The 15,465-nt window shown below is 39.1% G+C and overlaps 1 pseudogene and 2 gene segments (V, D, J or C); all 3 read left to right on the top strand.

Moving 5' to 3' along the window:
• The window catches only part of LOC122116802, a 438,425-nt gene that overhangs the window by 312,787 nt on the left and 110,173 nt on the right, over positions 1 to 15,465 (top strand).
• LOC122116672 overlaps positions 1 to 15,465 on the top strand; it is a 164,839-nt pseudogene that overhangs the window by 83,326 nt on the left and 66,048 nt on the right.
• LOC122116660 lies at positions 2,478 to 3,985 on the top strand. The segment is given in 2 exon segments: positions 2,478 to 2,567; positions 2,935 to 3,985. Coding segments are annotated over 2 exon segments (381 nt in total).

Below are 15,465 nucleotides of genomic sequence, written 5' to 3'. Positions count from 1 at the left end.
CATCAAGCACACAATCTTGGTCCATACTTATAGCATATGCTTCACTTTCTATTCAGAATCTGGAAGCCCAGTTGTGCATTTTCTAGCTTCTGTTCTGTGTGTTTCCCAAGTTTTTCCTGACAATCAAACTATTAGCAGAGTTTGATAACTGCCCTTTGGCTGTATCAACCTGGAGCAGTTACAGTACTGGACTTTGTACAGTGGTCTCTGGCCTTCTGAGTCCTGGTACTCTGGTACTTTAAAAGGGAGAGTTTGGTAAACCCCTGTATTAGTGTTTATAGGTCCCAGAGAGTCTGAGATTGAGTATAGCATTCACTGTCCTACCAGGTCAGCCTTTGTGATTTTATTTGAAAAATCATGGCACAAGGGAATCATCAATGCTTTAGTTTGCCTCTTTTCTACTTCTATTACATTAAATAATGTCATTTTCTTGTAATGAGCCTTTCAGAAGCTTGGACTATGATACTGCACAGCCGAGGACTCGAGGATTGTCTGCCCTCCACAAGTGTCCAGTGTGCATCTCTGCCTCCTGTGGTGTAAACTGTTTTACCGTGGTGCTCTCAAAGCCATCTCTGAAACTAAAGGATGAAGTTGGTGAATATATGATGCCACTGACCTAACATTCATAAGATAAATACGATCTGCAATGTGGGTGAACAAATGGAATACTTCATGTAACATATGGAAGTTTCTAACAAATTTCATCCATAAATGTATCATTCTGCACAAGATTAATATCACAGGTAGAGAGAAGTTTTTACTCCTCAGCCCATTTTAGATTGCTTCTATCTAAACCATCACTCTCTCTCTCTCTCTCTCTCTCTCTCTCTCTCTCTCTCTCTCTGTCACACACACACACACCAGAATCAGTTCTTTTCTCTCCTTTCCTTTCCTTACCTTTCCTTTCCTTTCCTTTCCTTTCCTTTCCTTCATTTTTTTTGCCAGTCCTGGGACTGAATTCAGGACCTGGGCACTGTCCCTGAACTTCTTTGCTCAAGGATAATGTTCTACCACTTGAGCCACAATACCACTATTGGCTTTTTTTCCCCTGTGGATATGGTACTGAGAAATTGAACCCAGGGTTTCACACATGCTAGGCAAGCACGCTACACTAAGCCACATTTCCAGCCTTTTCTATAACAAAGCTAAGCTCTGGATAAAGAAGAGTTTCATTTAACTCACAGTTTTAGATGCAGAAAGCCCTAGATGCAAAGTTCTCATCAGTGTTCTCATCAGGTGATGGCTGTCATGTCTGTGGGAAAATATGGTGTTTCTATAAAAAGAGAACCCACTGCAAGTTGAAGTGGTCAAGCATAGGATTGTCTTCCTTTTATCACAAACAACTACTGTTTCAACCTACTCTCACTTCAGGAGAGTAACTTTAATCCTCCAGACTTCAGGAACTCCCATGATGTAATCACTTCCTACAAGACACCTTTTCCAATGGCCAAGTGGGGACCATTGGGACATCAGTACAAGCCTCCTTCTCCAGATGCTCCCGCTTCCCAGGGGTTGTGCTGCCTCAGATAGGCCCAGCATCTTTGGAGACAAGATGAAGAAAATTAAACTCTGAGATTATTATGCAAATATTAGTTAAATTAGATGGAAACTAGAGACATTTAAATGTTAAATACTAATTTAAGTTAATCATAAATTGTATGTGTATGATTATGCATCAGAAGTTACACAAAGGGGTTTTACCTCAGCATGTCAGTGATTGAGTGTAATGCATCTTGATCAATTTCACCCTTCTAGTACTTTCTAGAGGGAACATTCAATAAAGCCTTTAATTAATTTGCTGTACAAATATAGTGTAAAACAACAAAAGGATATTTAGTAGATTTTAAAAATTGTTACATTTAATATATATATACCCACTCTCTGATATAAATATTCAACCATTTTACTTTTCCCTTATAAGTCCCACTATCTGTAGTATTAGTTCACTATCTGTAAGAGAAAATCGTGTTCTCCTTGACATTTCTTTACTCTATGTCTTAATAGGAAGTTCTTTGGAAACACAATTTCTAACAATTGTAGATATTATCCTTGCCTCTTCTTATCCATCAACTGTGTGCTCATATTGGTCAATTCCCTGAGGATCAGAGCTGCTGACAGTGTGTACTATGTCTTTTTCTAGACTAGCTGAGGGAAGTCAGGAGAGCCAGGTCCAGTGTCCATTCTTTCAAAAGACTGTCCTGGACTTAAACATACATATAGTATGGTGGTAGGACCTTGTGCACTCTCTGGAGCCTGGAGTTCCAGACTTTCATGGTGGGGTCCCTCCTAGTACCACAGGTATCATGGATTTTTATTGATTATCATCAAACACAGAACACACTTGACACTTTTCTCAGAAGAGCAGGCTTTACCTTCCCTTTTTCTTTCCTCACACTGCTGCACCCACCTGGCTATTTGCATATTTCTCTCTAAAGAGGACCTTCCTTTCTAAATCTGAGATAAAGGCTCAGCTCTGAACTTGCCTTGGCCTGTCAAGACTCCTCATTTTACTCCAAAAATGAAGTCCTTGTCTCAGCTCCTGTGGCTGTTAATGCTCTGGATCCCTGGTAAGGACAAAGGGAGTTGAGGCATGAGAGAAGACAGAAGGGAGAGCTCTCAGGGCCCAGTTGTGCCTTATCCATGTGTTAGATGTTCATGATAGGACAAATAATGTGTAGGTCTGAGAGAGTGAGAAACATTCCAGAATGAGTACCTGTGCTTGGGTAAAGACTCTGCTAGGAAGGAATACTGTCAATGACTTCTACAGACGCTTTTGTGCTTCAAAAATATATCTTTGTTAATATTTAGTATTTTGAGATTATAAATCAAATCATGACTATGAACAAGAAGCAATATTTTCCTTAAAAAAGTAATAAACACATGGTTCTCTATGATTATATATAACCTTGCACTTCTGTCTTATTCTAATTTCAGGTTCCAGTGGAGATGTTGTGATGACCCAGACCCCGAGTTCCCTGCCTGTCACCCTGGGACAGCTGGCTTCCATCTCCTGCAGGTCTAGTCAGAGTCTCCTGTATAGTGATGGAAACACCTATTTGGAATGGTACCTTCAGAAGCCAGGCCAGTCTCCACAACTACTGATGTATTTGGTTTCCAAACGAGCATCTGGGGTCCCAGACAGATTAAGTGGTAGTGGGGCAGGCACAGATTTCACACTGACAATCAGCAGGGTGGAAGCTGGGGATGTTGGAGTTTATTACTGTTTTCAAGCTACACATGATCCTCCCACAGTGATACAGCCTTGAACAAAAACCTCCTCTCTGGCTGGGTGAGCTGCCCTCATGGCTGGCTGATCTGGGGAGCAGCCCAGCAGATTGTGTGAGTCTGCCTAGGAGGAAGATGTTGAGATTAATGTGAGAGTGACTCTGAGAGGAAATGAAGAGTCTGTGACAATATGACAAAATACTATCTATAATGACCAGCAGAACAATTATCTGAATATAAAGACCAGGAGACTTCAGATAAACCATAAGGAATTTTTGAAAAATTTCTCTCTTCAGTAATATTAGAACCAACCAATAATCTATGAATCAAATGACTTCTTTGATTTTATTCCCTTTGTAATGAAACTCATAATACTTCCTTCAAGCACATCCAAGCCTACAACTTCAGCATATCCTGTGCTTTCTGTTCAGAAGAAGCCCAGTTGTACCTTATCTAGCTTCTGCTCTGCGTGTTCATCAAACCCTGCCTAACCATCAAGCCATTAGCAGAGTTTTATCATCGCCTCTTGGTTGGATCAACCTGAGAAAGATACAAAATTGCACATAGCCAGTGGTCTCTGAATTCTGTGTCCTGGGGCTCTGGATCTAATTAAGAGAATGGATTGGGGTCAAGCCTGGGAATATGCTTCATATGTCCCAGAAGTTTGAGACTGAGCCCTTGTTCAATGGGCACAGCATTCACAGTCCAACCTGTTCAACCTCCATGCCTTCATATAAAAACCATGTCAAGAGGGAATCTTTCATATTTAAGTGTGTCTGGTATCCACTTCCATCACTTTCAACATTTATCATTTCCTTGTAATGGGCCTTTCAGAGGCCTGGAACTATGGCATTGCACAGGCTGGGACTTGGGGGATACTCTGACCTCCACCAGTGTGCATCTACCTCAGATTGTATTATCAGTGAAAAATCTGTCAGATGGTGATTATTTCCATCTGGCTATCAATACTGGCTTTCTTTTCTACCCCTAGATGAAAGTGTTGTTTCAAGTTATCCTCTATCTTTGTTTTCTCTTTTAAATGAATACAAAGTATCTTATGATACTTTCTAAATATCCTCTTACTAATCACAACATGAAATAATGATATATAGTTTCTTTAGGGGTTTATAATGTCCATCATAACTCATTTTCATAGTCAAAATTCCTCAAATTTGTTTTTTGGAAGAATATAACCATGCTGCAGTCTAACCTTCCCACATCTGTCTCAACATACCAAGCCATTTCCTTAAATTCTGGCATCAGATTAGCCAAGCTTATTGAATAATTTCCCTGTCTTACACCTAAAACTAGCCATTTCTCCAATAAATATTGACTTATTCTTTTAGAGACAAGTATATTAGAAAGTAGAGTGAGGAGCATGGTTTCTCTCATATATGGCAGCTATAATTAGCCTATAGACATAAGTAAAAGTATGTAACTGATTGCATTAAATATAGTACTTAAAAACATTTTTTATTGTAAAAGTACCATACAGAGGGGTTACAGTTACATGGACAAGGTGATGAGTACATTTCTTATCAAGAATTTTTGCCTCCTCCTTTGTTTCTCCTTCCCATCCCTTCCCCTCTCCCCCTTCCCATGCCCCCCCCCACACCAGCACCACCCTCCATGGACCCATTGCAACAATGAGATATACAAGATATTATGTCAGAAATATAGTACTTTTAAAGGAGAATTCAAATAGTGTAATTCCTTAGAAAAGCAAGACAAAGCCCAGCAAACTAACACTAGAAAACTGGTAATTGCAAGAGCCGTAGTAGAGCCAAGGGGAGATGAATAAAGATGAGAACAAGGCAAGGGGGGAAATGCAATCAAGAAATTTAAATTATAGACCACAAAATTAAGATAGAAAGGGTCAGAGTGGGTAAGGGGATAGGGGAAAACATTGAAAGGGGTGACATTGACCAAGGTACATAATATTCATAACTGTCTTTGTTAAATGGCAACTCCTTTGTACAACTACTTAAAGATCATTTAGAAAATTAGATGTGGCACTAAAATTTTCACTCTCTCTATGTTAGGAAGCTCTAGTCTCTGTGTATTTATCTATACAGTCGACTGATCTATGATGTATTTTTACACTTTCATTCTATAAATATACATTTAATTAGTATTTCTATAAAACAAAGAAATTGTATTCTAGGTTTTAATTACAACCCCAAATCAGAGTATATTCCAGTATTCTCCATTTTATTTCTGTAATATTTTTGCAACATTGAAAATCTTGTTTCTAATTATATTTGCTGAATTTCAATATCTGATTAATTCCTTTTAATACTAATTTCCTACTGTTTGTGTCACTTAGACTCCTCTTGAAGACAATTTACTTCACATGGCTCTACAACTATGTTAGCCCTGATAGCCCTTTCCTGCCCACAATGATCTTTGTTCCTTTGTGTGTGCCTTAGTCCTACTAGTGTGTACTGTACCAAAATTAGTTCTGGCTAATCCTTTCAGCCTGAACTTTGTGTGTATGCTTCTGTGTGTGTGTGTGTGTGTGTGTGTGCACTGAAGTTGTTCCCAATTTTGTACAATTCTGTGGAGACAACCTTAACACATTGCACTCTAACTTAAACAGCCTGAGATCTTATTTCACTTGTCATAATGTGGATATGCTTTCCATATTTTGGACCTCAACACTATGGGCAACATTCTACTTTACCCTTTTGCTTGATTCCTTGGATTATTTTCAGAACCTGGTTGGCTCCCATGCTCTAAACAAAATCATTAAATATTATTTTCTGTTTTGAACAAAATTAAAAAAATATAAGTGATATAAGAATATGCAGGTTTTCTTGGAACAATTGGAATAAAGGATACAATTAAATTTATGATGTAGAGAACATCTCATCCCCTGACTTATGTATAATCTTTGAGTAAAGATAAGTAGGATGCATGAACAGACATCCATGCGTACAAGAGATAAATAAAATAAAAATACCAAATGACGAGCTAAAAAGAACTAGAGCATCTGCAGAGGTAGGAAGAAAATGGTTTGTGATGTTGGATATTCTAGAAGGAGATGATAGGAAAGAGTATTCAGAAGTGGAGGGCATGAAAAAGGACATCAAAACAGAACTTAGAAAGTGGCAAAACCTCCCCTGCTCCTGGATAGGAAGGATCAACCTTGTGAAAATGGCAATACTTCTCAACGCTATCTACAAATTCAATGTGATACCTGTCAATATTCCAACCTCATTCTACAAGGAAATAGAAGAGGCAATCCAAAAATTCATATGGAACAATAAAAGACCCTGAATAGCAAAATCTATCCTTAACAGAAAGAACAATGCTGGAGAATATCAGTACCAAATTTCAAACTCTACTACAAAGCCATAGTAATCAAAACAGCTTGGTACTGACACAAGAACAGACCTCAGGACCAATGGAATAGAATTGAAAACCCAGAAATGAACCTACAGACACATATAGCCATCTAATCTTTGATAAGGGAGCTAAAAAATAGAATGAAAGAAACATAGCCTCTTCAGTAAATGGTGCTGGCAAAATTGGTTAATCACTTGTAGAAAACTAAAGCTAGATCCTTATATATCATCCTGCACCAGAATCAACTCCAAATGGCCCACAGACCTCGAAGTCAAAGCAGACACTCTGAAAACATTACAGGATGGAATAGGAGAAACTCTAGGTCTGCTTGGCTCAGGCCCAAATTTTCTTAATAGAGAACCAGAAACACAACAAATCAAAGAAAGGATGGACAAACAGGATTGCATGAAATTGCAGAGCTTCTGCATGGCAAAGGACATAGCTAGGAAGATCAATAGAAAGCCCATGGATTGGGACAAGATCTTCACTAGCCATACAAAGCACAAGGGTCTCATCTCTAAAATATACCTGGAAGTCAAAAAATTAAATCCCCCAACAACAAATAATCAAAGAAACAATTGCCCAATAATTAAGTGTTCTAGAGACTTAGAGAATTTTCTGAAGAGGAAAGAATGATGGCCAATAGACACATGAAGAAATGTTCAACCTCCCTAGCCATAAAAGAAATGCAAATCAAAACAACATTGAGATACCACCTCACTCCAGTTAGAATGGCTAGAATCAAGAACTCTAATTAAACAACAGAATGCTGGAGGGGATGTGGACAGAATGGAACCTTACTGCATTGTTGGTGGAAGTGTAAACTTGTTCAACCACTTTGGAAAGTAGTATGGAGATTCCTCAAAAGACTGCACATAGAGCTCCCCTATTACCCAGCAATCCCACTTTTATGCATTTACCCAAATGATCACAAACAAGACCATACTAAAGCTACCAGCACAACTATGTTGATTGCAGTATTATTTACCATAACTAAGATATGGAAAAAACTCAGATGCCCCTCAGTAGATGAATAGATCAAGAAAATGTGCTATATATACACAATGAAATTCTATGCCTCCATCAGAAAGAATGACATTGCCCCATTAGTTAGGAAAAGGATAGACTTGGAAAAATGATATTAAGCAAAGTAAGCCAGGCCTAAAAATCATAGGTCCATGGTTTCCCTTATTTACAACAGCTAGTATATGTCTGAGACAACCTAAAAAGGTCAGATAAGTTGATGTTAGGCGAAATGAACCCCAAGATAAGTATTCAAATTTTTTTTCTTTCATGCAATTGTTACTAGCATATTTATAAGATGATTTCTTTGTTGCTTTGTATGTCTCTCCCCCCCATGGTATAACCCCTGCTTTCACGGTATTTGATGTTGGTATAATATGTGGTGGGGAAGGGAAAAAACAAATTGTTTAAATACGGATACAGGTGGACCCATTGCAACAATGAGATGTATAAGTCGTTAGGTTAAAAACGAACTTTACAACTTTGGTGGGGAGGAGGATTGGGTGGGGGGAGGAGGATGGGAAGGGATGGGAAGGGGAAATAAAGGAGGAGGCTACAATGCTTGATAAGAAATGTACTCATTATCTTGCCCATGTAATTGTAACCCTTCTGTATGGTATTTCCACACACACACACACACACACACACACACACACACAAGAAGTGGAAGGCAGAGTTCCGGGAAGATGGCGGAGGAGAAGCTGGAATCTGAACAAGCTCTTGCATAGAAAGCAGTTTTAGAGTTCCAGTGAACAGTCCTAAGCCAGAGAATCACACCAAGTGTGCCATCACAGGACAGAGAGTTAGTCAAGAGAGGGGAAGCAAAGGAGACACATCTGAGCTCTTGCCAGCAGCTGCCGCGGCGGCGGCAGGGTCACGGCGGCGACCACCGCCGCGGGGTCATACCTGAGACACAGAGAGTCCGGGACGAAGGAGCCAGATGCAGCAGATGAGCGGCTTCTACTCAACACCAGCAAGAACCGACAAGGAGCGGACAACTTCATCCTGCACTTTGCAGACCAGAGACGACCCAGGATCCAAGACTCGGCGTGAGTAGAAGCCCGACATCCTCACTCCTTCTCAGGGAGCAGAGGAGGGAAGGCCACCCCCACCGCCCCAGCACCGGTGATCTCCATCTTGGATACCGACAAAGCTCGGAGGAGCTGCTAGCTCCAGCTCAGGCCTTGGAATAAAATGAGTCATTTAGCAGGTCACAAGAACTTAACGGCGAAGTGACTTGCCAGACTCAGCTCCATCCAGGGAAAAATCACCCAGCTCAGGTGCCAGCAATTGGAATGGCTCTCCTCACTGGGTAACCAGAGCCAGAGGCTGCCCCTCCCTCTAGCAGCCACCACAATCAATTGAAAAACAGAAACCCTGAGAATGGCTCCAGGCTGAGTGCTGTGAGTTTTTTCACAAAATAGCCCCAGGGAAAAGCTCCTGTTTGTTGAAAGGCCTCAACTCTACCCAGAACCTAGCCTCATCACTGCATCCCCCTCATTTGTGATTCTCAAAGCAGATCACCCTCCCAGTAAACTAACCTGGGAGGGGGATCTCAAAATCTTGGGTAAAGCAGAGCATTTTTCTGCCTGTTCCAACAAACTGACTTAAGAAACCAATCAAGCCACAGGACCTCAAGCTGACCAGAGACTCCAACAAGAGGCTGGTTACAGACAAAAGGGAGATACAGGATTCTTCCCACCCCTCCCAAAAAAAAAAAAAAATCAAAGAACTTTTTTTTTTTCTTCTTCTTTTTTTTTTTTGTTACCTTATATATATAAAAAAATTTTTTTCCTTTTCTAAAACTTTTATTAATCTTTAATTTTTGCCTCTTCTGAAAAAATAATTGTTTTCCAGTAACTTTTTTTTTTCTCATCTTATAATTTTTATTTTAGGAATACGTGAATGTGCGTTTTCCTTTCTTTTCTTGTCTTCTTTCTCTTTTTCTTTCTTTCTTAATTATCTTTTTGTTTTTTGTCTAGCTCTACTGAACTTCTGATCTTTTCTTCTCCCTTTCCTATCCTTTCCACCTTTTCCTATCTTTTGTTCTTCTTTAAGTGACTTAACTCTTGTCCTGCACATCCTCAGATAAACCCGTAGTTAACTAGTAGACCCTATCCCCCATTGTGTACACACTTAATCCACAAATTTATTACTCAATTCAAAACCTCTGAGACTTAAATTCATTAATAGCAGTACTACCTCTTTATACCTATATAATATTTTAAGCATTTTTTTAAAGTTTTTCACATCTCCTCTATGTCCCTCCCTTTCTCTCAACATATTCATAATCCTCTATAAATAGATGGCCTTTTATTCTCTATAATAACATTAATTTTTACCTTTCTATTTTTTTTCTGGTCTCTTTTCATTCCCCTTTCCCTTTCTTCTTTTTCTCTCTCTCCCTACTTGCATCCTACCCAAGCTATTTCCTGCATTGTGATTAGGACATAGTTAACTCTCCCTGTGCCTCCCCACACCAATCTATTCCCATTTTTTACCCACATCTCTCCCTAACCCTAATAATTTCTGGTTTTCCAAATTCTTCTCTGCGGTTAAAAGTCCTTTAACATATAGTTGTTTGATTTTGAATAGATGTATCTGTTGAACTAGATTGTATCTGTAGACTATTGACTGTACAAATGAAAACTTTGGTTGATGGTTGCCTTAAGATAATGTTCTAGCAGAAAACTCGCGCTATCTTCATCTCAAATGGGCCAAGTAAGCCAGAAAAACACAAGAAAAATGGTAAATTCGGGTATCTCAATTCCCAATCTTGATAATCAGGGGTTAGAACAGATAATGAATAATCCAGAGGAGAGTTCCCAAATAGCTCTACAAACACTGCTCGCAAACATGATAAATGAGAAGTCTGACAACGTACAAAGGACTCTGTATGAGCGTGATAGGCAGAGAGAGGAGGCATCCCAGAAGTTAATACAGGAATATCATAAGTGTGAGGAAGCTACTCAAAAACTGATACAGGATTTGTGTGAACAACTTGAGAATACTCAAAGAGAAAGGGAGGAATGGCGTGAGCAGGCTGAGAACACTCAAAGAGAACTGCAGGAATCCCACGAACGGGAGGAAGCTAATCAAAGAGTAATACAGGAATTGAGAGACCAGGTAGAGAACACACAAAGATCACTAAAGGCATTCATGGAATCCATTAACAAAGAGCTGAAGGAAGTCAGGGAGACCATAAAGGGAATGCTGAATGGAACCCAACAGAAGCAATGGGAGTCCAAAGAAATCATAACCAATCAACTAAGTGATTTGAGGACAAACACTGAACACCAAATTAAGGAAGTAAAGAAATTCATACAAGACTTAAAACAGAGCTTCAACAAAGAACTTGAAGGCATCAAAGCTGACCAATTAGAAGGAAAAGAGATAAAAAACAAAGTAGAGAGTCTTGACAGCAGGTTAGACCATGCAGAAGATTGAATCTCAGGGATTGAAGTCAGCCTAGATATTATAGAGAAAGAACATACAACCATCCAAGACAAGTACAAGAAAGATGATAGATCTATCCAACACCTGGAAGACACCATCAGAAGGCCTAATCTAAGGATAATGGGTGTAGAGGAGCACCTAGAAACAGAAGTTAATGGTCTAGGAAATTTGTTTAACAGGATCCTAGCAGAGAACTTCCCAAACATGCAAAAAGATAGGCCTGTCCAGATACAAGAAGCCTTTAGAACCCCAAATAGACCAGACCAGAATAGGACATCCCACCGCCACATTATAATCCACACAGGATCAACTCAGAACAAGGAAAAGATCCTTAAAGCTGTCAGAGAGAAAAGGGTAATCACTTATAAAGGGAAACCAATTAGAATCACCTCAGATTTCTCAGCAGAGACAATCAAAGCAAGAAGAGCCTGGAATGATGTATGCCATGCCCTAAAAACAAACAACTATCAACCAAGAATACTGTACCCAGCTAAACTCTCCTTCATAACTGAAGGCCAAATAAAAACCTTCCATAGCAAAGAAAAATTGAAACAATACATCTCCACCCAACCAGCCCTACAAAAGATTCTTAAAGATGTCCTACACATAGAAAACCAACAAGACCGCAATAAAGGCCAAGAAACTGCACCCAAACTGAGAATCCAAGAACCATAGGAAGAACCCAGTTTTCGCAGCCCCCAAGAAGGTAGATAACATGGCAGGAACTCCCAAATACCTCTCAGTCCTATCTCTTAATATTAATGGACTGAACTCTCCAATTAAGCGACATAGACTGTCTAGTTGCATTAAAAAACAAGACCCTTCTATATGCTGCCTGCAGGAGTCACATCTTGCCCGTAAAAACAAACACATTTTCAATGTTAAAGGCTGGAACAAAATCCACCAAGCAAACGGACCGCATAAACAGGCGGGAGTTGCAATCCTAATATCAGATAAAATAGACTTCAAATTAAAATTCGTGAAAAGAGATAAAGAAGGTAACTACATACTAATTAAAGGATCTCTCCTTCAGGAGGATATTACAATTCTAAATATCTATTCACCAAACAATGGAGCACCCAAATTTATCAAAGAAACACTACTTTCCCTCAAATCCCATATAGATCCAAAGACATTAATTGTTGGGGATTTTAACACACCACTCTCCCCAATAGATAGATCAACTCGGCAAAAACTCAACAGAGAAACCACAGATATAAACAGCTGCATAGATCAACTAGACTTAACAGACATTTACCGAACATTTCACCCAGCAGCATCAGAATACACGTTTTTCTCAGCAGCACATGGAACGTTTTCTAAAATAGACCACATTTTAGGCCACAAAGCAAACTTGTCTAAATTCAGAAACATTGAAGTTATACCTTGCATTCTCTCTGACCACAAGGGAATAAAATTAGAACTCAACACCAAAAGCCACCAAAGAAAGTCCGGTATCACATGGAGGCTGAACAACACACTGCTGAATCATGAGTGGGTCATGGAAGAGATTAGAAAGGAAATTCAAATGTTCATGCTATTCAACAAAAATGAACACACAAAATACCAGCTCCTCTGGGACACAGCAAAGGCAGTACTCAGAGGCAAGTTTATAGCTCTGAGCTCCTACATCAACAAATTGGAGAGATCTGAAACTAGCAATTTAATGACGCATCTAAACCTCCTTGAAAAAGAGCAGCAAGATAAACCCCAATCCCGTAGACGGAAAGAAATAATCAAAATTAAATCAGAATTAAATGAATTAGAATCCAAAAAAACTATAGAAAGAATCAACAAAACAAAGAGTTGGTTCTTCGAAAAACTTAACAAAATTGACAGACCCTTAGCAAATCTTATCAGAAAAAGAAGAGAACACACCCAAATTAATAAACTCAGAGATGAGAATGGAAACATCAATACGGAAACAACCAAGATTCAGAACATTATAAGGGAATACTTCTCAAAACTTTATGCTAATAAGTTTGAGAACTTGACAGAAATGGACCTTTTCCTAGCAAATATTCACATGCCAAAACTAAACCAAGATGAGTTAAACCAGCTTAACAGGCCCATATCAAGCACTGAAATAGAAACAGCAATAAGAGACCTCCCAGCTAAGAAAAGTCCAGGACCAGATGGTTTTACAGCGGAATTTTACAAGGCCTTCAAAGCAGAGCTCACACCAATTCTCCTCCAACTCTTCAATGAAATTGAAAGAGAAAGCTCACTACCAAACACATTCTATGAAGCCATCATAACCCTCATCCCAAAACCAGGCAGGGACTCATCAAAGAAAGAGAACTATAGACCCATTTCTTTGATGAACATTGATGCAAAACTTCTCAACAAAATTTTGGCCAACCGACTTCAACAATTCATCCAAAAAATCATACAAGACGATCAAACAGGATTCATTTCAGGGATGCAAAGCTGGTTCAATATACCCAAATCAATTAATATTATTCATCACATCAACAGGAGCAAAAATAAGAACCACATGGTTATCTCAAGAGACGCAGAAAAAGCATTCGACAAGATCCAACACCCCTTTATGATGAAGGTTTTGGAAAAATTAGGAATCCATGGAACATTCCTCAATACAATAAAGGCTGTATATGACAAACCTACAGCCAGCATTATACTCAATGGTGAAAAACTAAAGCCATTTCCTCTTAACTCAGGAAAAAGACAAGGATGCCCACTCTCTCCACTTCTCTTCAATCTAGTATTAGAATGCCTAGCTACAGCAATAAGACAAGATGCAGACATAAAGGGGATCCAAATAGGGAAAGAAGAAATAAAACTCTCCCTCTTTGCAGATGACATGATCTTGTATTTAAAGAATCACATAGACTCCACTCCCAAATTACTCAAGCTGATTCAAAACTTTGGCAAAGTAGCAGGTTATAAAATTAACCCCCCAAAATCAATGGCTTTTCTGTATGCCAACAATGAGAAAAGTGTGGCTGAAATTAGGAAAGCAACTCCATTTGTAATAGCCCCACAAAAAATAAAATACCTAGGAATTAACTTAACTAAAGAAGTGAAGGACCTCTATGATGAAAACTTTAAAATCTTGAAAAAGGAAATCAACACAGAACTTAAAAAATGGCAAAACCTCCCATGCTCCTGGATTGGAAAGATTAACATTGTGAAAATGGCAATACTTCCCAAGGCTATCTACAAATTCAACCCAATACCTATCAAAATTCCACCCTCATTCTTCAAGGAAATAGAAGAGGCAATCCAAAAATTCATATGGAACAATAAAAGACCCCGAATAGCAAAAACGCTCCTCAACGGAAAGAACACTGCTGGAGGAATATCAGTACCAAATTTCGAACTCTATTATAAAGCCATAGTAATCAAAACAGCTTGGAATTGGCATAAGAACAGACCTCAGGACCAATGGAATAGAATTGAAAACCCAGAAATGAACCTACAGACCTATAGCCATCTAATCTTCGATAAGGGAGCTAAAACAATAGAATGGAAGACAGACAGCCTCTTCAGTAAATGGTGCTGGCAAAACTGGTTATCTACATGTAGAAAACGAAAGCTAGATCCTTATATATCACCCTGCAACAGAATCAACTCCAAATGGATCAAAGACCTTGAACTCAAAGCAGACACTCTGAAAACATTACAGGATGGAATAGGAGAAACCCTGGGTCTCCTCGGCTCAGGCCGAAATTTTCTGAATAGAGACCCGGAAACACAACAAATCAAAGAAAGGTTGGACAAATGGGATTGTATAAGGTTGCAGAGCTTCTGCAGGGCAAATGACATAGCTAGCAAGATCAATAGAAAGCCCACGGATTGGGAGAAGATCTTTACTAGCCATACAACGGACAAGGATCTCATATCTAAAATATACTTGGAACTCAAAAAATTAAACCACCCAACAACAAATCCTCAAAGAAACAACTGCCCAATAAGTAAGTGGGCGAAAGACTTAAAGAGAAGCTTCTCTGAAGAAGAAAGAAGGATGGCCAATAGACACATGAAGAAATGTTCAACATCCCTAGCCATAAAAGAAATGCAAATCAAAACAACATTGAGATATCACCTCACTCCAGTTAGAACAGCAAAAATCAAGAACTCTAACAACAACAGATGCTGGAGGGGATGTGGACAGAAAGGAACCTTACTTCATTGTTGGTGGGAATGTAAACTTGTTCAACCACTTTGGAAAGCAGTATAGAGGTTCCTCAAAAGACTCCACATAGAGCTCCTCAATGACCCAGCAATCCCACTTTTGGGCATTTACCCAAATGATCACAAACAAGGCCACACTAAAGCTACCAGCACAACTATGTTTATTGCAGCATTATTTACCATAGCTAAGATATGGAACCAACCCAGATGCCCCTCAGTAGATGAATCGATCAAGAAGATGTGGTATATATACAC

The sequence above is a fragment of the Dipodomys spectabilis genome, unplaced genomic scaffold (assembly GCF_019054845.1).
Source record: "Dipodomys spectabilis isolate Male_0828 unplaced genomic scaffold, ASM1905484v1 ptg000137l, whole genome shotgun sequence".
Lineage (NCBI taxonomy): Eukaryota > Metazoa > Chordata > Mammalia > Rodentia > Heteromyidae > Dipodomys > Dipodomys spectabilis.
This window is presented reverse-complemented; position numbering and strand designations above follow the sequence as displayed.